Source organism: Salvelinus alpinus, chromosome 9, assembly GCF_045679555.1.
Source record: "Salvelinus alpinus chromosome 9, SLU_Salpinus.1, whole genome shotgun sequence".
Lineage (NCBI taxonomy): Eukaryota > Metazoa > Chordata > Actinopteri > Salmoniformes > Salmonidae > Salvelinus > Salvelinus alpinus.
Window position 1 is genome coordinate 12,841,919 of NC_092094.1, and position 19,532 is coordinate 12,861,450.

The 19,532-nt window shown below is 44.7% G+C and overlaps 1 protein-coding gene across 1 annotated transcript; it reads right to left on the bottom strand.

Moving 5' to 3' along the window:
- Positions 1-67: 67 nt before the first annotated feature.
- Positions 68-16,844, bottom strand: LOC139584330 (sodium- and chloride-dependent glycine transporter 2-like). Its single transcript, XM_071416032.1, has 15 exons — positions 16,739-16,844; positions 15,409-15,849; positions 14,800-14,944; positions 14,212-14,343; positions 13,908-14,081; positions 13,377-13,527; positions 13,088-13,220; positions 12,641-12,879; positions 12,344-12,468; positions 12,137-12,249; positions 9,703-9,834; positions 9,317-9,416; positions 9,010-9,110; positions 8,333-8,500; positions 68-1,858 (listed from the first exon to the last, which is right to left on the bottom strand). Exons 1-15 carry the CDS (start codon positions 16,739-16,741, stop codon positions 1,700-1,702), a joined length of 2,316 nt encoding a protein of 771 aa, XP_071272133.1. The 5' UTR covers positions 16,742-16,844; the 3' UTR covers positions 68-1,699.
- Positions 16,845-19,532: the final 2,688 nt, after the last annotated feature.

The following is a 19,532-nucleotide window of genomic DNA, read 5'->3' on the forward strand; positions in this document are numbered from 1 at the left end:
GGTTATTAAGTTATTGCAACAGCTAGCTCCTAGTGTGCGGCTTTCCTTTTCTTTTTCAAGTGTTTTACTCCGCTAGCCAGCACCTCGCCTTAACAGGTGTGCGTTTCTCTCGCCTCTGCAGAGTCATGTGGAATCCGTAGATGAGGGTCTAATGAATTTATTTCAACTGACTGATTTCATTATATGAACTGTAACTCAGTAAAATCATTGAAATTGTTGCATGTTGAGTTTATATTTTTGTTCAGTATACACAAACTGTATATTAATAAAGGTATTTCAGGATTTCATCAGGTTTAGGCCAAGATTTAATCCGAACATGGTTTATAATGCTACTGCGCTAGACAGCTGACAATTTGCCTGTTAAAGGCTACTTCCCAGCCGTTTGCGGAGTTCACATTCATGGTAAACGCTTTGAATGTCGGCTCAAGTGTAAATTACCTTTTCAAAGGCAAAATGTCCCCTATACCGCAGCTGCGCTATAGCATGCGTCGGATTTAATCCAAGTCTTAAAGTTGTATTTACAATAAATGCAAATATACATATCGCAATTGTGTAGATAAATACAAAATCTGAGGTATTGCCTCAAATATCCACAAAGTGCTGAAAAAGCACACTATTTTAAACAATCTAATAACTTAATTATTTTTCAATCCATACAATCTTTTAAAATGTGAGTACATCTCAAAGGCCAAAGGTTACCTGAAGATGTGGCATAAACATGCTGGAAAACATTTGTGATCAAATTGAAATTGACTGGCAGTATATTCAACTTCCCATAGATGTTTCTGTCTCCAAATCTTTCACTAAGCACTCCATCTTTGGTTTTGTATATCCTAAGTTGATGTAAAAGAATGGCAAACACAGTAGATTCAACAGTACAGCCTCCAAGCATGCTTTGTGACTACATGCAAGGGAAGAGGAGGGCTGTATTCAAACAAGTGCAAGTATACAATACATTTAGAAACACTCTCAGCAGCCAAAGACAAATAGAAGCATGACATACAAGAACGGCATGATCAACATGTGTCACGTGCCAAATTCTTGACAAATGACAATGTTTTCTGATTCAGTTGTAGGCACATGCAACACAAATTATTTGACATACAAGTTACACGTTGCTTATACAAAAGGCAGTTTGAGGTTGATTAATTCATTGTAGCCACAGTTTTTCTCTGTTGGGATGTGCTTATTAGTTCATTGAGCAGCTAACATGGAATGTTTACATATAACTATGCTACAGTACACGCAAACAGATATATCTTTCATCAACATGTTTCCTATTGCAGATTTCTTGACAACGACATGCATCACAACAAACCTCATTCTTTTTTCAAATCTATTTAGTAACAGTGTTGAGAAGCGACCTGTTTCTGTGCTGGGAGGACATGTCTATAACCATTCTCCTATTCAGTGGGCTCAGAATAGTTATTTTAACACATAAAATAAACAGCATTGTGGAAGACTGGAGATTAAGCACAGTAGGCACCAAATCAGCCCTGTTACCTGTAAAAATCGATCATAGGCCTACTGCTGTATTAAATGGACAGTCTTTGTCAGAAGACAACATGCATAATCTTGGACTTTGACTTTCAATTTCCCTTTGTGTAATCTATAGAAAAGTGTGCAAACGGTGAATAGAGCGAACAACAGATGACTACTGCAGAGTTGGTGAACTTTGTCACTTGTCCAGGAACAGACATTAGCACTGGGTCTGGCCCAGCTGAAGGCCTTTAGGAGGGAGTTTGAGCCCCAGGGAGTTGGTTCCTAGCGGGTCCATCATGTTCTTGTATCGTTCTCCTCTGTGCTTCATCAGGAAGGGACCCCAGTCCGGCTGAGGGGAGCACACTAGCTTCAGACGCTGAAACATCATTAAATTCATTACCATAACATGTCGTAATACCAGGGTACACATCAGGAAAACATTAGAACACTGTTGTATAAAAACCATTGTCCCTTGAGCCAGATGTCCTGGAACAAGTGTAGCAACATAGCATCAGAAGAATATTCCAATTATTTTCACTCTTTTGTAGGATGATCTTACCAAGCATCGCAATTTCACTATCAAGCTACATTAGGCATTATTAGGCTACATTAGGCTACATTAAGCATTATTAGGCTACATTATTGGACCACTACATAACATGGAAGATGAGAGAGACAGTAAATGTCTTAAGCAGGGGAGGGGGGAGTTACATTTAATGTCTTTAGCAGGGGGAGGGGGGAGCTACAGTAAATGTCTTAAGCAGGAGGGGGGAGCTACATTAAATGTCTTTAGCAGGGGGAGGGGGGAGCTACATTAAATGTCTTTAGCAGGGGGAGGGGGAACTACATTAAAGGTCTTTAGCAGAGGGCAGGAGGAGCTACATTAAATGTCTTTAGCAGGGGGAGGGGGGAGCTACATTAAATGTCTTTAGCAGGGGGAGGGGGAGCTACATTAAAGGTCTTTAGCAGAGGGCAGGAGGAGCTACATTAAATGTCTTTAGCAGAGGGAGAGAGGAGCTACATTAAAGGTCTTTAGCAGAGGGCAGGAGGAGCTACATTAAATGTCTTTAGCAGGGGGTGGGGGAGCTACAGTAAATGTCTTTAGCAGAGGGAGGGGGGAGCTACAGTAAATGTCTTTAGCGGGGGGAGGGGGGGCTACATTAAATGTCTTTAGCAGGGGAGGGGTAGCTACAGTAAATGTCTTTAGCAGGGGAGGGGGTAGCTACAGTAAATGTATTTAGCAGAGGAGGGGGAGCTACATTAAATGTCTATAGCAGGGGAGGGGGGGAGCTACAGTAAATGTCTTTAGCAGGGGGAGGGGGGAGCTACAGTATATGTCTTTAGCAGGGGAGGGGGAGCTACATTAAATGTCTTTAGCAGGGGAGGGGGGAGCTACATTAAATGTCTTTAGCAGGGGAGGGGGGGAGCTACAGTAAATGTCTTTAGCAGGGGGAGGGGGGAGCTACAGTAAATGTCTTTAGCAGGGGGAGTGGAGCTACAGTAAATGTCTTTAGCAGGAGGGGGGAGCTACAGTAAATGTCTTTAGCAGGGGGAGGGGGGAGCTACATTAAATGTCTTTAGCAGGGGGAGGGGGGAGCTACATTAAATGTCTTTAGCAGGGGGAGGGGGAGCTACAGTAAATGTCTTTAGCAGGGGGAGTGGAGCTACAGTAAATGTCTTTAGCAGGGGGAGTGGAGCTACAGTAAATGTCTTTAGCAGGGGGTGGGGGAGCTACAGTATATGTCTTTAGCAGGGGGAGTGGAGCTACAGTAAATGTATTTAGCAGGGGAGGGGGGAGCAACATTAAGTGTATTTAGTGGGGGGAGGGGGGAGCTACATTAAATGTCTTTAGCAGGGGAGGGGGGAGCTACATTAAAGGTCTTTAGCGGGGGGGGAGCTACAGTAAATGTCTTTAGCAGGGGAGGGGGGAGCTACAGTATATGTCTTTAGCAGGGGAGGGGGAGCTACATTAAATGTCTTTAGCAGGGGAGGGGGGAGCTACATTAAATGTCTTTAGCAGGGGAGGGGGGGAGCTACAGTAAATGTCTTTAGCAGGGGGAGGGGGGAGCTACAGTAAATGTCTTTAGCAGGGGGAGTGGAGCTACAGTAAATGTCTTTAGCAGGAGGGGGGAGCTACAGTAAATGTCTTTAGCAGGGGGAGGGGGGAGCTACAGTAAATGTATTTAGTAGGGGGAGGGAGGAGCTACATTAAATGTCTTTAGCAGGGGGAGGGGGAGCTACAGTAAATGTCTTTAGCAGGGGGAGTGGAGCTACAGTAAATGTCTTTAGCAGAGGGAGTGGAGCTACAGTAAATGTCTTTAGGAGGGGGTGGGGGAGCTACAGTATATGTCTTTAGCAGGGGGAGTGGAGCTACAGTAAATGTCTTTAGCAGGGGAGGGGGGAGCTACATTAAATGTATTTAGTGGGGGGAGGGGGGAGCTATATTAAATGTCTTTAGCAGGGGAGGGGGGAGCTACATTAAAGGTCTTTAGCGGGGGGGGAGCTACAGTAAATGTCTTTAGCAGGGGAGGGGGGAGCTACAGTAAATGTATTTAGTGGGGGGAGGGAGGAGCTACAGTAAATGTATTTAGTAGGGGGAGGGAGGAGCTACAGTAAATGTCTTTAGCAGGGGAGGGGGAGCTACAGTAAATGTCTTTAGCAGGGGGATGGGGGAGCTACATTAAATGTTTTTAGCAAGGGGAGGGGGAGCTACATTTAATGTCTTTAGCAGGGAGGGGAAGCTACATTAAATGTTTTTAGCAAGGGGAGGGGGAGCTACATTAAATGTTTTTATCAAGGGGAGGGTGGCTACTGTAAATGTCTTTAGCAGGGGGAGTGGAGCTACAGTAAATGTCATTAGCAGGGGGACGGGGAGCTACATTAAATGGCTTTAGCAGGGGCAGGGGGGAGCTATATTAAATGTCTTTAGCAGGGGGAGGGGGAGCTACATTAAAGGTCTTTAGCAGAGGGCAGGAGGAGCTACAGTAAATGTCTTTAGCAGAGGGAGAGAGGAGCTACATTAAAGGTCTTTAGCAGGAGGGGGAGCTACATTAAATGTCTTTAGCAGGGGGAGGGGGAGCTACAGTAAATGTTTTTAGCAGAGGGAGGGGGGAGCTACAGTAAATGTCTTTAGCGGGGGGAGGGGGGGGCTACATTAAATGTCTTTAGCAGGGGAGGGGGAGCTACATTAAATGTCTTTAGCAGGGGAGGGGGGAGCTACAGTAAATGTCTTTAGCAGGGGGAGGGGGGAGCTACAGTAAATGTCTTTAGCAGGGGGAGTGGAGCTACAGTAAATGTCTTTAGCAGGAGGGGGGAGCTGCAGTAAATGTCTTTAGCAGGGGGAGGGGGGAGCTACATTAAATGTCTTTAGCAGGGGGAGGGGGATCTACAGTAAATGTCTTTAGCAGGGGGAGTGGAGCTACAGTAAATGTCTTTAGCAGGGGGAGTGGAGCTACAGTAAATGTCTTTAGCAGGAGGGGGGAGCTACAGTAAATGTCTTTAGCAGGGGGAGGGGGAGCTACAGTAAATGTCTTTAGCAGAGGGAGGGGGGAGCTACAGTAAATGTCTTTAGCGGGGGGAGGGGGGGCTACATTAAATGTCTTTAGCAGGGGAGGGGGAGCTACATTAAATGTCTTTAGCAGGGGAGGGGGGAGCTACAGTAAATGTCTTTAGCAGGGGGAGGGGGGAGCTACAGTAAATGTCTTTAGCAGGGGGAGTGGAGCTACAGTAAATGTATTTAGCAGGAGGGGGGAGCTACAGTAAATGTCTTTAGCAGGGGGAGGGGGGAGCTACATTAAATGTCTTTAGCAGGGGGAGGGGGAGCTACAGTAAATGTCTTTAGCAGGGGGAGTGGAGCTACAGTAAATGTCTTTAGCAGGGGGAGTGGGAGCTACAGTAAATGTCTTTAGCAGGGGGTGGGGGAGCTACAGTATATGTCTTTAGCAGGGGGAGGGGGAGCTACAGTAAATGTCTTTAGCAGAGGGAGGGGGGAGCTACAGTAAATGTCTTTAGCGGGGGGAGGGGGGGCTACATTAAATGTCTTTAGCAGGGGAGGGGGTAGCTACAGTAAATGTATTTAGCAGAGGAGGGGGAGCTACATTAAATGTCTTTAGCAGGGGGAGGGGGAGCTACAGTAAATGTCTTTAGCAGGGGGAGGGGGGAGCTACAGTATATGTCTTTAGCAGGGGAGGGGGGGAGCTACATTAAATGTCTTTAGCAGGGGAGGGGGGGAGCTACAGTAAATGTCTTTAGCAGGGGGAGGGGGGAGCTACAGTAAATGTCTTTAGCAGGGGGAGTGGAGCTACAGTAAATGTCTTTAGCAGGAGGGGGGAGCTACAGTAAATGTCTTTAGCAGGGGGGGGGGAAACTACATTAAATGTCTTTAGCAGGGGGAGGGGGGAGCTACATTAAATGTCTTTAGCAGGGGGAGGGGGAGCTACAGTAAATGTCTTTAGCAGGGGGAGTGGAGCTACAGTAAATGTCTTTAGCAGGGGGAGTGGAGCTACAGTAAATGTCTTTAGCAGGGGGTGGGGGAGCTACAGTATATGTCTTTAGCAGGGGTAGTGGAGCTACAGTAAATGTCTTTAGCAGGGGAGGGGGGAGCTACATGAAATGTATTTAGTGGGGGGAGGGGGGAGCTACATTAAATGTCTTTAGCAGGGGAGGGGGGAGCTACATTAAAGGTCTTTAGCGGGGGGGGAGCTACAGTAAATGTCTTTAGCAGGGGAGGGGGGAGCTACAGTAAATGTATTTAGTGGGGGGAGGGAGGAGCTACAGTAAATGTATTTAGTAGGGGGAGGGAGGAGCTACAGTAAATGTCTTTAGCAGGGGAGGGGGGAGCTACAGTAAATGTATTTAGCAGAGGAGGGGGAGCTACATTAAATGTTTTTAGCAAGGGGAGGGGGAGCTACATTTAATGTCTTTAGCAGGGAGGGGAAGCTACATTAAATGTTTTTAGCAAGGGGAGGGGGAGCTACATTAAATGTTTTTATCAAGGGGAGGGTGGCTACTGTAAATGTCTTTAGCAGGGGGAGTGGAGCTACAGTAAATGTCATTAGCAGGGGGACGGGGAGCTACATTAAATGGCTTTAGCAGGGGCAGGGGGGAGCTATATTAAATGTCTTTAGCAGGGGGAGGGGGAGCTACATTAAAGGTCTTTAGCAGAGGGCAGGAGGAGCTACAGTAAATGTCTTTAGCAGGGGGAGGGGTAGCTACATTAAATGTCTTTAGCAGAGGGAGGGAGGAGCTACAGTAAATGTCTTTAGCAGGAGGGGGAGCTACATTAAATGTCTTTAGCAGGGGGAGGGGGAGCTATAGTAAATGTCTTTAGCAGAGGGAGGGGGGAGCTACAGTAAATGTCTTTAGCGGGGGGAGGGGGGGCTACATTAAATGTCTTTAGCAGGGGAGGGGGGAGCTACAGTAAATGTATTTAGCAGAGGAGGGGGAGCTACATTAAATGTCTTTAGCAGGGGAGGGGGGAGCTACAGTAAATGTCTTTAGCAGGGGGAGGGGGGAGCTACAGTAAATGTCTTTAGCAGGGGGAGTGGAGCTACAGTAAATGTCTTTAGCAGGAGGCGGGAGCTACAGTAAATGTCTTTAGCAGGGGGAGGGGGGAGCTACATTAAATGTCTTTAGCAGGGGGAGGGGGAGCTACAGTAAATGTCTTTAGCAGGGGGAGTGGAGCTACAGTAAATGTCTTTAGCAGGGGGAGTGGAACTACAGTAAATGTCTTTAGCAGGGGGTGGGGGAGCTACAGTATATGTCTTTAGCAGGGGGAGTGGAGCTACAGTAAATGTCTTTAGCAGGGGAGGGGGAGCTACAGTAAATGTATTTAGTGGGGGGAGGGGGGAGCTACATTAAATGTATTTAGTGGGGGGAGGGGAGAGCTACATTAAATGTATTTAGTGGGGGGAGGGGGGAGCTACATTAAATGTCTTTAGCAGGTGAGGGGGAGAGCTACATTAAATGTCTTTAGCAGGGGGAGGGGGAGCTACAGTAAATGTCTTTAGCAGGGGGTGTGGAGCTACAGTAAATGTCTTTAGCAGGGGGAGTGGAGCTACAGTAAATGTCTTTAGCAGGGGAGGGGGAGCTACAGTAAATGTATTTAGTGGGGGGAGGGGGGAGCTACATTAAATGTATTTAGTGGGGGGAGGGGAGAGCTACATTAAATGTATTTAGTGGGGGGAGGGGGAGCTACATTAAATGTCTTTAGCAGGGGAGGGGGGAGCTACATTAAAGGTCTTTAGCAGGGGGAGGGGGAGCTACAGTAAATGTCTTTAGCAGGGGAGGGGGGAGCTACAGTAAATGTATTTAGTGGGGGGAGGGAGGAGCTACAGTAAATGTATTTAGTGGGGGTAGGGAGGAGCTACAGTAAATGTCTTTAGCAGGGGAGGGGGAGCTACAGTAAATGTCTTTAGCAGGGGGATGGGGGAGCTACATTAAATGTTTTTAGCAAGGGGAGGGGAGCTACATTTAATGTCTTTAGCAGGAGGGGAAGCGACATTAAATGTTTTTAGCAAGGGGAGGGGGAGCTACATTAAATGGCTTTAGCAGGGGCAGGGGGGAGCTACATTAAATGTCTTTAGCAGAGGGAGGGGGAGCTACATTAAATGTCTTTAGCAGAGGGAGGGAGGAGCTACAATAAATGTCTTTAGCAGGAGGGGGAGCTACATTAAATGTCTTTAGCAGGGGGAGGGGGAGCTACAGTAAATGTCTTTAGCAGAGGGAGGGGGGAGCTACATTAAATGTCTTTAGCAGGGGGAGGGGGAGCTACGGTAAATGTCTTTAATGGGGGGAAAGCTAGAGTAAATGTCTTTAGCGGGGGGGATAGCTACAGTAAATCATCACATACCTGGATGAAGGTGCCGGGGGCCAGGTGCATCTTGATGCAAAACATGATGGGGATCCAGATAACAGAACAAACCACCATGAGCCAGCCCATCACCATGGACCAGGTGGGGTAGGTGTAGGTCTCATAGGTCATCACCTTCCAGTGGTACAGACTCAGACCCAGGATAAACTGTAGTACAGGCAGAAGACAGGGACAACCAAGACATTAAAGGCTACTGAGCATTAGGTGAACTATAGAAATAGCATTATTAGAAGGGATAAAGCCCCTGCATTTGGCTAGAACAGGATGCACGTTTTTTGGTCCTGGGGCCCACCCTGGGTGCACGTTTTGGTTTTTACCCTAGCACTACACAGATGATTCAATAATCAAAGCTTGATGATGAGTTGGTTATTTTAATCAGCTGTGTAGTGCTAGGGCAAAAACCAAAACGTGCACCCAGGGTGGGCCCCAGGACCGAGTTTGGGAAACCCTGGACTAGAACACTCATGGAAACACTCAATATGACTGACATGGTATAGTGATGCACAATGTCCATGTAATTCGATTTTTATGCAGTTATCACTGTTTCTTATGTACCGTTTCTTGTGCTGAAAGTAACATGTTCTATATAAAATCACACAGAGCAACATGGGAATACAGAATACATTTAATCTTGGCCTGGGGATGGTAGCACCTACTGTGAGAATGGTGGGGGTCACAAAGGCCCAGCAGACCCTCCAGAACATGTTTGGCTGGAACCCGATCATCATTTCAATGTCTTCACAGAACCTCTTCAGACCTAGAACACAACAACCAGTTAGTTTGAGTCCTTTCACACACAGTACCAAGCTTGATAATGTCACTCAACCACAATTAGTAAAGCATATCTTGAAAACATTTACAGGAAGGCTTATGCCAAATAAGGTCTTTGTCGAATAAGGTATCTTTTGAATACGGTCTGAAAAAACTGTACAAACACTGGACCAGTGCCTATACATGACTCACCATAAATGTATGAAACTCCCACAAGTTCAAAGATGGCGATGATGATCAGAGAGTATGAGGCTGCGTATGTGTCCACCAGCTGAAGCATATACATTCCATTCTGCCAGGATGGGATACAAGACCCATCAGAGCACTGAAAACGTAGCAGTCCGCTATACAGCCTCACTGACTCTCAATGTCATTCTATTAGTTTGACTGTGTATCCTTAGTGTTTGAGACGTGCCACTCAGACACCTAAACTGTATAATACATTTGCGTTATTGACAAAATGACTAGGGCCGGGATCTAGTTGTTGCAGAGCAGCGCACTACACAGCGCCTTCTCAAGGCATTCGCCATTTATGGTAAACGCTACAGATGAATGTTGAGGATCAGATTAGGCCTTACCTCTGTGATCATGGGGTACCCCAGGATGTAGAAAGAGGTGCAGCACCCCAGGGTGAAGAGGGCCTTGTACTTCCTCAGATATCTGGGGAACTCATCTGACACAGACGTCACTATGGTCTCAATGGTGGCAAACTGAGACAGGGACAGTAGATACTTAATTAATATAATAGATTCCGTCGAACAACAGAAAGCCAAATGACATAATCTTGGTACTACACATACTTACAATGAACCACTAAGACCTTGTGGAGGTCTTATCAACCACTAAGACCCTGCGGAGGTCTTATCAACCACTAAGACCCTGCGGAGGTCTTATCAACCACTAAGACCCTGCGGAGGTCTTATCAACCACTAAGACCTTGCGGAGGTCTTATCAACCACTAAGACCCTGCGGAGGTCTTATCAACCACTAAGACCCTGCGGAGGTCTTATCAACCACTAAGACCCTGTGGAGGTCTTATCAACCACTAAGACCCTGTGGAGGTCTTATCAACCACTAAGACCTTGTGGAGGTCTTATCAACCACTAAGACCTTGTGGAGGTCTTATCAACCACTAAGACCCTGCGGAGGTCTTATCAACCACTAAGACCCTGCGGAGGTCTTATCAACCACTAAGACCTTGTGGAGGTCTTATCAACCACTAAGACCTTGTGGAGGTCTTATCAACCACTAAGACCTTGTGGAGGTCTTATCAACCACTAAGACCTTGTGGAGGTCTTATCAACCACTAAGACCTTGTGGAGGTCTTATCAACCACTAAGACCTTGTGGAGGTCTTATCAACCACTAAGACCTTGTGGAGGTCTTATCAACCACTAAGACCCTGCGGAGGTCTTATCAACCACTAAGACCTTGTGGAGGTCTTATCAACCACTAAGACCTTGCGGAGGTCTTATCAACCACTAAGACCTTGCGGAGGTCTTATCAACCACTAAGACCCTGCGGAGGTCTTATCAACCACTAAGACCTTGCGGAGGTCTTATCAACCACTAAGACCTTGTGGAGGTCTTATCAACCACTAAGACCTTGTGGAGGTCTTATCAACCACTAAGACCCTGCGGAGGTCTTATCAACCACTAAGACCCTGCGGAGGTCTTATCAACCACTAAGACCCTGCGGAGGTCTTATTAACCACTAAGACCCTGCGGAGGTCTTATCAACCACTAAGACCCTGCGGAGGTCTTATCAACCACTAAGACCCTGCGGAGGTCTTATCAACCACTAAGACCCTGCGGAGGTCTTATCAACCACTAAGACCTTGCGGAGGTCTTATCAACCACTAAGACCCTGCGGAGGTCTTATCAACCACTAAGACCTTGCGGAGGTCTTATCAACCACTAAGACCCTGCGGAGGTCTTATCAACCACTAAGACCTTGTGGAGGTCTTATCAACCACTAAGACCTTGTGGAGGTCTTATCAACCACTAAGACCCTGCGGAGGTCTTATCAACCACTAAGACCCTGCGGAGGTCTTATCAACCACTAAGACCTTGTGGAGGTCTTATCAACCACTAAGACCTTGTGGAGGTCTTATCAACCACTAAGACCTTGCGAAGGTCCTATCAACCACAAAGACCTTGTGGAGGTCTTATCAACCACTAAGACCTTGTGGAGGTCTTATCAACCACTAAGACCTTGTGGAGGTCTTATCAACCACTAAGACCTTGCGGAGGTCTTATCAACCACTAAGACCTTGCGGAGGTCTTATCAACCACTAAGACCTTGCGGAGGTCTTATCAACCACTAAGACCTTGTGGAGGTCTTATCAACCACTAAGACCATGCGAAGGTCTTATCAACCACTAAGACCTTGTGGAGGTCTTATCAACCACTAAGACCTTGCGAAGGTCTTATCAACCACAAAGACCTTGTGGAGGTCTTATCAACCACTAAGACCGTGCGAAGGTCTTATCAACCACGAAGACCTTGTGGAGGTCTTATCAACCACTAAGACCTTGTGAAGGTCTTATCAACCACTAAGACCTTGTGGAGGTCTTATCAACCACTAAGACCTTGCCAAGGTCTTATCAACCACAAAGACCTTGTGGAGGTCTTATCAACCACTAAGACCTTGCGAAGGTCTTATCAACCACGAAGACCTTGTGGAGGTCTTATCAACCACTAAGACCTTGTGAAGGTCTTATCAACCACTAAGACCTTGTGAAGGTCTTATCAACCACTAAGACCTTGCGGAGGTCTTATCAACCACTAAGACCTTGTGGAGGTCTTATCAACCATTAGGGCAGCGCACAATTGGCCCAGCATCGTCCGGGTTAGGGGAGGGTTTGGTCGGGGTAGGCCGTCATTTTAAAATAAAAATTTGTTCTTAACTGACTTGCCTAGTTAAATAAAGATAAAATAAAAATAAAAGACAACCAAGTAATTAAATACAAACACTTACATCCACACAAAACAGAAAGCAGAACAATAGTTACCATGGTATCCAGTCCCAGAGTGAGTAGCATAAGGAAGAAGATGATGGCCCAGAAAGGAGAGAGAGGAAGTCTGGTGAGGGCCTCTGGATACACTACGAAGGCTATGCCAGGACCTGCAGAATCACAACAAGACAAGAGAACTGTCTGGTTACACTAATGTTACTTCAAAAAGTTATTTTAATAGAATAGAATAACTGTTTTCTTTACCCTCATCAGCCACCTGTTCGATGGGCACTTTCAGCTCATGAGCCATAAACCCGATGACAGAGAAGATGACAAACCCTGCAAAGATGCTGGTGGCACTGTTGGTGCAGGTCACAATGATGGTGTCCCTAAAAGATCAAAGACAGTCTGAAACTGTCTGAAACAAGTTGTTGCATCTACAGTATAGTTTGCATGTAGGGTATGTTTCCTGGACGCTTAAGACTAGTCCTGGAGTAAGAAGCATACTCAATAGAGAACCTGTGTCCGGGAAACCGTCCCATAAGGTTTAACCCTGCTCACCTGTAGCAGTTGTTATGAAACTTGTTGTAGGAGGACAGAGTGATAAGTCCACCCCAGCCTGCTGACAAGGAGAAGAAGATCTGGGTTGCAGCATCCTTCCACACCTTGGCATCGTAGAGTTTCTCCCACTTGGGAGTGATGAAGTAGAGGATGCCATCCCCAGCTCCAGGCAGAGTAACTCCTCTGACCAGCAGAATCACCAGCACCACGTAGGGGAACGTAGCCGTGAAATACACCACCTATAGAACAGAATCCAACAGAATCCAATCCACTCCAATAAAATAGAAAAACTTTAATGATCCTATAATCCTATTGTCAATCAGTGCAGCAACGTAGACACAAAGACAACAATCCAAAAACAGACACCAATAACCACAACATATATCTCTTCAGAAAAGCCTCAAAAGAATAATATAAGTATGTTGGCTGGAAAGTGACAATGATTACCTTCCCAGATGATTTGATTCCTTTAGCCAGTGAGGCGTAGACAATAACCCAGGCCAAGAGAAGACAGAGGGCCAGAGGCCAGCGGATTTCCCCTGGGTATTCTATTCCTTTGGAGATGTTCAATACATTATATCTGCATGGAGAGGGAGGGAGAGACATCAGGTTATAACGCAATGTCTTCAAATCAATAACATATTATTTTCACTGAAAAATATAACTTCAGTCACACACACATAAAGCAGACATATTTTATTTTATTACATAGCCTAACATAATAAACAATACTTACTTAAAATACTCTTCACTTGGGCTGACATAGGTTTTGTTGATCTCAGATGTGATGTTAGTGAGTTTGCTCAGATTCCCAATGACATCAGCAGACAAACATAGTGTAGTATTCCTTATAGAGGTGGCGTTCCCATCCCGCAGAATGCATGAATCTGACAGGAGAACAAAAGCGAAGAAAGTGGGTGGTAGCATGTGTGAGTAGTTAAGTTCACGTGGTGGCTAAAATTGAGGTGGTATGAATAAATCCACTATGCAGCGCAAGAAGAACAGATGGACGCTAGAGGGCGTCACAGTAGCCTGCCCTCCAGCAAGAATTGTGTCAAGTGAGCATTTGTACAGTACCTGACATTAATGCTTTGCCATAGTATTCGAGTGTGGCCTATTTATATGACTTACAATCGAAATACAATGTATTTGGATTTTATATACCTGAATAAATGAAATACACAGTATTTTCCCACAATAAACATTTCTAACAACAATTAATCCTTGCATTCCAAATTGGAAGGTGTTCGGCCTTCTGAATACATACCAAGAAGAAGCATGTCTTTGTCCTTGCAGTGTTGAGTGTTCCATTTATTCTTGCAGTTCGCCCAGGGGAGTGAGCCCTTCAACGAAGCGAACAAGTAGTACAATGTCCAGCACATTATTATGTTATAGTATATGGCTATCAAGACTGATATTATCAACATGGCAATCCCGCAACCTAGAATAACGAATGAGACGAAATATAGAAATTACTCTTTTGCACCTGAAATGTATAGGTTATAATAAAAAAATTAAAAATAGACTATGCTTACGTACTGTTCAAGTATGATCGCTGTTGTTTAGCTTACCTTGAAGAGCAGGGATTGCTTTCCATACGGACACGGGTCCTTGGCTTGCAAACTGCCCCAAGGACACCTCCAATAAGAATATGGGGATTCCAGCAAGGCCCAACATGATTAGATAAGGAATCAAGAAAGCACCTACAGGAAGAAAGTGGAAACGGAGTTGAATGTCAGGCAGCTCAATCCGATTACAGTTTTGCATGAAACAGGCTGAATGGTGAAATTATTGGACAAGAAATATGTAATTTCACAACATATAAATGTAAATTGTAGTTGAATCACAATTATTATTTGTTTTATTTAATAATATGAACTGCATTAGTATCAATATTAAACGAATCACATAATTATTATTGTAATTATTAAGAGTATTATTATTTTATGTAAATTGTTAATTTATTATTATTTAATTTATTAAAATAGGCTATTGAAATAATAGTCAAACGCTAAAACGAATAAAGTCTCCAAAATAAATAAACAGATAGGGATTTAATTATTTTTATACATTCGGATTTCTTTGCTGAGATAAGCAGATGCAGTTGATGAAGTGTGCAAACGAATAAAATTGTTTTGCAACATAAATGTGTCCTTTACCTCCTCCATTTTGGAAGGCTAGGTATGGGAATCTCCAGACATTTCCCAAACCAACAGCATATCCAACCATTGATAGAATGAAGTCCATTTTATTGGACCAGTTTCCCCTCGCTTTATTCTCATCTCCTCCTTCATCATCATCATCCTGAAGGAAACAATTAACGTTTAACGGTTATTTAAAAACACAAATATAAATGATTGATGTCGAAAAGTCTTCAATTATCACCGATCAATTTGATCTATTCCTGCACATTTCACCGTTTTTGTATTTATAAATGTGGGACTATTCATTCTAATGATTCTGTTTCGATTAGGCTACAATCATGATGCGTTCCATCACTTCCACACAAAGGGCGCTATTTGGTTTGATATGTCCCCAGGGAATAGAACAATGGAGAGGGCCTGCAGCGCTACAGATTACTCCGCAACACCCTGCTCTGCAGTAAGTAATGCATTGTGACCGAACACCAGCAAAATGCTCCCAGGAAAGTGAAATTCGTTTAGGCAGCACACCAGTTTACACTTGTCAGACGAAATCAGCCACTGGCTATGTTCTGGGCATGCTTTTTACTCGCGTCGTGCCTGAGTAATAAAATAACGGACTCTTACCCCGTCCCCGGTCACTGTGCCAGGTAGAACCGAAATGTTTCCATCTGTCCCCAGTATCACAGTGGTGGGACTAATCTCCGTCCCCGTGCCATTTTGCTCTACTGGGCTCGTTGTAACACTTTGATTGGGACAGGAAGCTGTGCCATGACAGTGTATCGTAAAATGATCCACAGAGGCACATTCGGCTCCATCAACGTCGGTATTATGCGTTGCAGGTGCGTCGGTTTTAAACGTTCCATTTCTTGTGTTAGGCCTATCCACCGGATGAGAAAAAGTTTGTTCCTCGGTTTTTGAGGGATGCTGACAGTTTGAAGAGGGTAGATCTGGGACATTCTCTTGTTTGTTTATTGTTACTGCTACCGCTCCAGTATCTGATTGTGGTAACGACACCTGAGTGGGAGGATCAGATACCTGCCGGTTGTTCATCTCTTCAGAACAATCCTACAAAAGGTGAAATTAAAATTCGTTACAATACAGGCATATACATACAACTGTACAAAATAAATGGTCAAATAGACTGGAAAATCAAGTGGCTTAATTGGTGGCAATTCACATATTGGATAACATATATACAGTTAGGCCTAGTGCATGTGTTTTTTTAGTTCAATACTATTATTCCATATTTGTGGCAATTCCTTTGTGGGGCATTGGTCGACTCTGGATTGGTTATGTATTCATTATTGCAGAGATTCTTTAATTTTACGGCTCATTTGCTCTCGGTCATTCCGTGCAGCAGCAGCAGCAGCAGCGGCCCCTCTCTCTGATTGAACAGGCAATAGACAAGCTGTTGAGCCCCCTCTCCCCCAGTCCCAGCCCAGCAAGCATTCTCCACAGCAGTAAAACGTAAACACACCAAACAGATAAAATGATTACCCGCGAGGAACCAATAATCGTTATTGTTTTAAAATTGAGATACATAAAACTACTTTGCCAAAGTAAAAACACACAAACACAGGCACATATGCTATAAAAATGACTAAGCTACTGACAATAGAAGAGAATATTGCAATTTTTTTTTTAAAGATGCTAGAATAAGATTAGCCAATAAAATGGCAGATTAAACTGAACAGAAGATGTCGAGTAAGGAATGTTTCGCTGCCTGTAGTAGAGGGAATGAGCTGTAAATAGACGCATCATAGTTTCAGCACAATGCATTTCAGCACCATGGACGGCGACAGTGGTTCGACTACTGTACAGTCTACAGTAGTCCACTCAATGTTGACTGAATAAGTGCCACCCGTGATTTTTCATCAATTTTAGTCTAAAATAACTGTACTTAGCCACAATCATTGTTTAGATTAGGAATTGAGGATCAATGAATGCATCTCACCATCTTTGTAGTAAATTCCAGGACAGCCGGAAGCTGAGAAGAGAAGTCCGGACTGCAGCGAGATTGAAAGAAACTGCAAATGCAAAGCTCAGTCGGTGGGAGTTTCTTTAGCCTACGTCAGAGTATTGCAAGGTGCCCTTCGAGGAACGTTTTACTAAAAATATATATTCAATGCATCTTCAGTTGGAGATTCACAATTCTTCCAGGAACAACTATGCATGCCTAATGCAGTGTGCACGCTTTGTCACTCGTCGTTCGCTGCCAGCTCTGGTGTTTGGCTGGATAAATTAATGGACAAAGAATACACGAGGGAATACACAAAACAATAAAAACCCGACATGAATCTCGTCACATAAAGAGAAATGCGACCTAACCATGGACTTCACAGGTTCGTTTCAGGCCAATGACCTGAATAATTGAATTATATTGAAATACAATTATAATTATTTTATAGTTTCCATATTATGATTAGTAAACCTACAATGTCAGAGTGCATCCAGATCTGACAATTTTCTGTTTTCATCATCACCTATGCCAGGTAGCGATACAGCACATTTTAGCCATTCAGCAGGAATGAACGCCTCAGCAGCGCGAGGCGAGCTAAACATCTGTGCTTGGCTGGCCAGTGCCCAATACGGGTTTAATTACCAAGATTAATTGTAATTGATTTATTTCTACACGTATTTTCGTCTCCCCTTACACCATACCTTGTTTCTCAGACCAAGACCATTCTGAGAAGAAATACATTGTTGTAAAAAATAAATGTTTTGAGTGGATTGGAAATATTTGCTATTGGATATCGTGCTTATCATATTTGCTAAAAACAAACAGGAAAACATGTTCAGTGAAAAATAACGACTATTTATTGCATTTAATTAATCAATATAGGCCCATATAAAACAAATCTGATTTAAGGAAAGATAAACTAATTATGGCTGAAATGAATAGTCAACACCATAATAACCTCATACTGATTAATAATAATTTATTATTTCAGTAAATTTATTTGAATGTGTATCTGGAGGTGAGAGTTTCTGTGTGTTATTTCCTAACAGCTTCTGTTGATCTATGTGTTGAGGGTGCTTGTAGGGGCCAATGATGCAGAACTAATAGCTTTTAGTCCTGAAACAGCTCCCTGCTCCCAACAGCAGAGAAAAACCCAAAGCTCTGGGTCCAGTTCGTTGTGTGTGTGTGTGTGTGTGTGTGTGTGTGTGTGTGTGTGTGTGTGTGTGTGTGTGTGTGTGTGTGTGTGTGTGTGTGTGTGTGTGTGTGTGTGTGTGTGTGTGTGTGTGTGTGTGTGTGTGTGTGTGTGTGTGTGTGTGTGTGTCAGGGGATAGTCCTTTAATGAACTCTGGCATCCCACTAAAGGACTCCTCAAGATGCCATCTCCTAAACAAACTGTTTGCAGCCAAGAGGTCTAAGGCACTGCATCTCAGTGCTAGAGGCGTAACTACAGACCCTGGTTTGATTCCAGGCTGTATCACAACTGGTAGTGATTGGGAGTCCCAATTGGCCCAGCATCGTCTGGGTTTAGCCAGAGTAGGCAGTCATTGTAAATAAGAATTTGTTTCTTAACTGACTTGCCTGGTAAAAAAAGAAGAGGGGGTGGGAGAGACACAGAACACTGTTATCTCTCCCTAGGCAGGGTGAAATAGATACTTATCAGGGCCAACCTCAAAAGGTACAGGGAGCAATTCATCATTTTTCCTTTAGTGGTATCATGTGGGAACAGCGTGTGTCTGATACACGTCAGTAGCATGTCTTAGGAACAGCCAGATAATGGGGTTGTATGGGGTTTAGTGAAGCGTGAGCTCCTCACACTCAGCAGAATAAGGCACAGGGATGGTTGGCTTACTAAACTACTCTAGAATGGCGGCGCATGCATAAGATCCTTACCCTAACCCTAGTTTCATGTCCACCACCCTGGCTCAACCCTAACCCTAGCTTCAATCACAACCCGGCTCAACCCTAACCCTAGCTTCATGTCCACAACCCGGCTCAACCCTAACCCTAGCTTCAATCACAACCCGGCTCAACCCTAACCCTAGCTTCATGTCCACAAACCGGCTCATCCCTAACCCTAGCTTCAATTACAACCCAGCTCAACCCTAACCCTAGCTTCATGTCCACAACCCGGCTCATCCCTAACCCTAGCTTCAATCACAACCCGGCTCAACCCTAACCCTAGCTTCAATCACAACCCGGCTCAACCCAACCCTAACCCTAGCTTCAATTACAACCCGGCTCAACCCTAACCCTAGCTTCATGTCCACAACCCGGCTCAACCCTAACCCTAGCTTCAATCACAACCAGGCTCAACCCTAACCTTAACCCTAGCTTCAGTTACAACCCGGCTCAACCATAGCCCTAGCTTCATGTCCACAACCCGGCTCAACCCTAACCCTAGCTTCAATTACAACCCGGCTCAACCCTAACCCTAGCTTCAATTACAACCCGGCTCAACCCTAACCCTAGCTTCAATTACAACCCGGCTCAACCCTAACCCTAGCTTCAATTACAACCCGGCTCAACCCTAAACCTAGCTTCAATTACAACCCGGCTCAACCCTAACCCTAGCTTCATGTCCACAACCCGGCTCAACCCTAACCCTAGCTTCAATCACAACCAGGCTCAACCCTAACCTTAACCCTAGCTTCAGTTACAACCCGGCTCAACCATAGCCCTAGCTTCATGTCCACAACCCGGCTCAACCCTAACCCTAGCTTCAATTACAACCCGGCTCAACCCTAACCCTAGCTTCAATTACAACCCGGCTCAACCCTAAACCTAGCTT

Excerpts from the sequence above, each read along its gene's own strand:
- LOC139584330 (XM_071416032.1), bottom strand. Across the intron at positions 14,082-14,211 it reads AGCAATCCCTGCTCTTCAAG|GTTGCGGGATTGCCATGTTG; the intron begins GTAAGCTAAACA and ends TCGTTATTCTAG. Across the intron at positions 9,835-12,136 it reads CTCTGGGACTGGATACCATG|TTTGCCACCATTGAGACCAT; the intron begins GTAACTATTGTT and ends TCCCTGTCTCAG.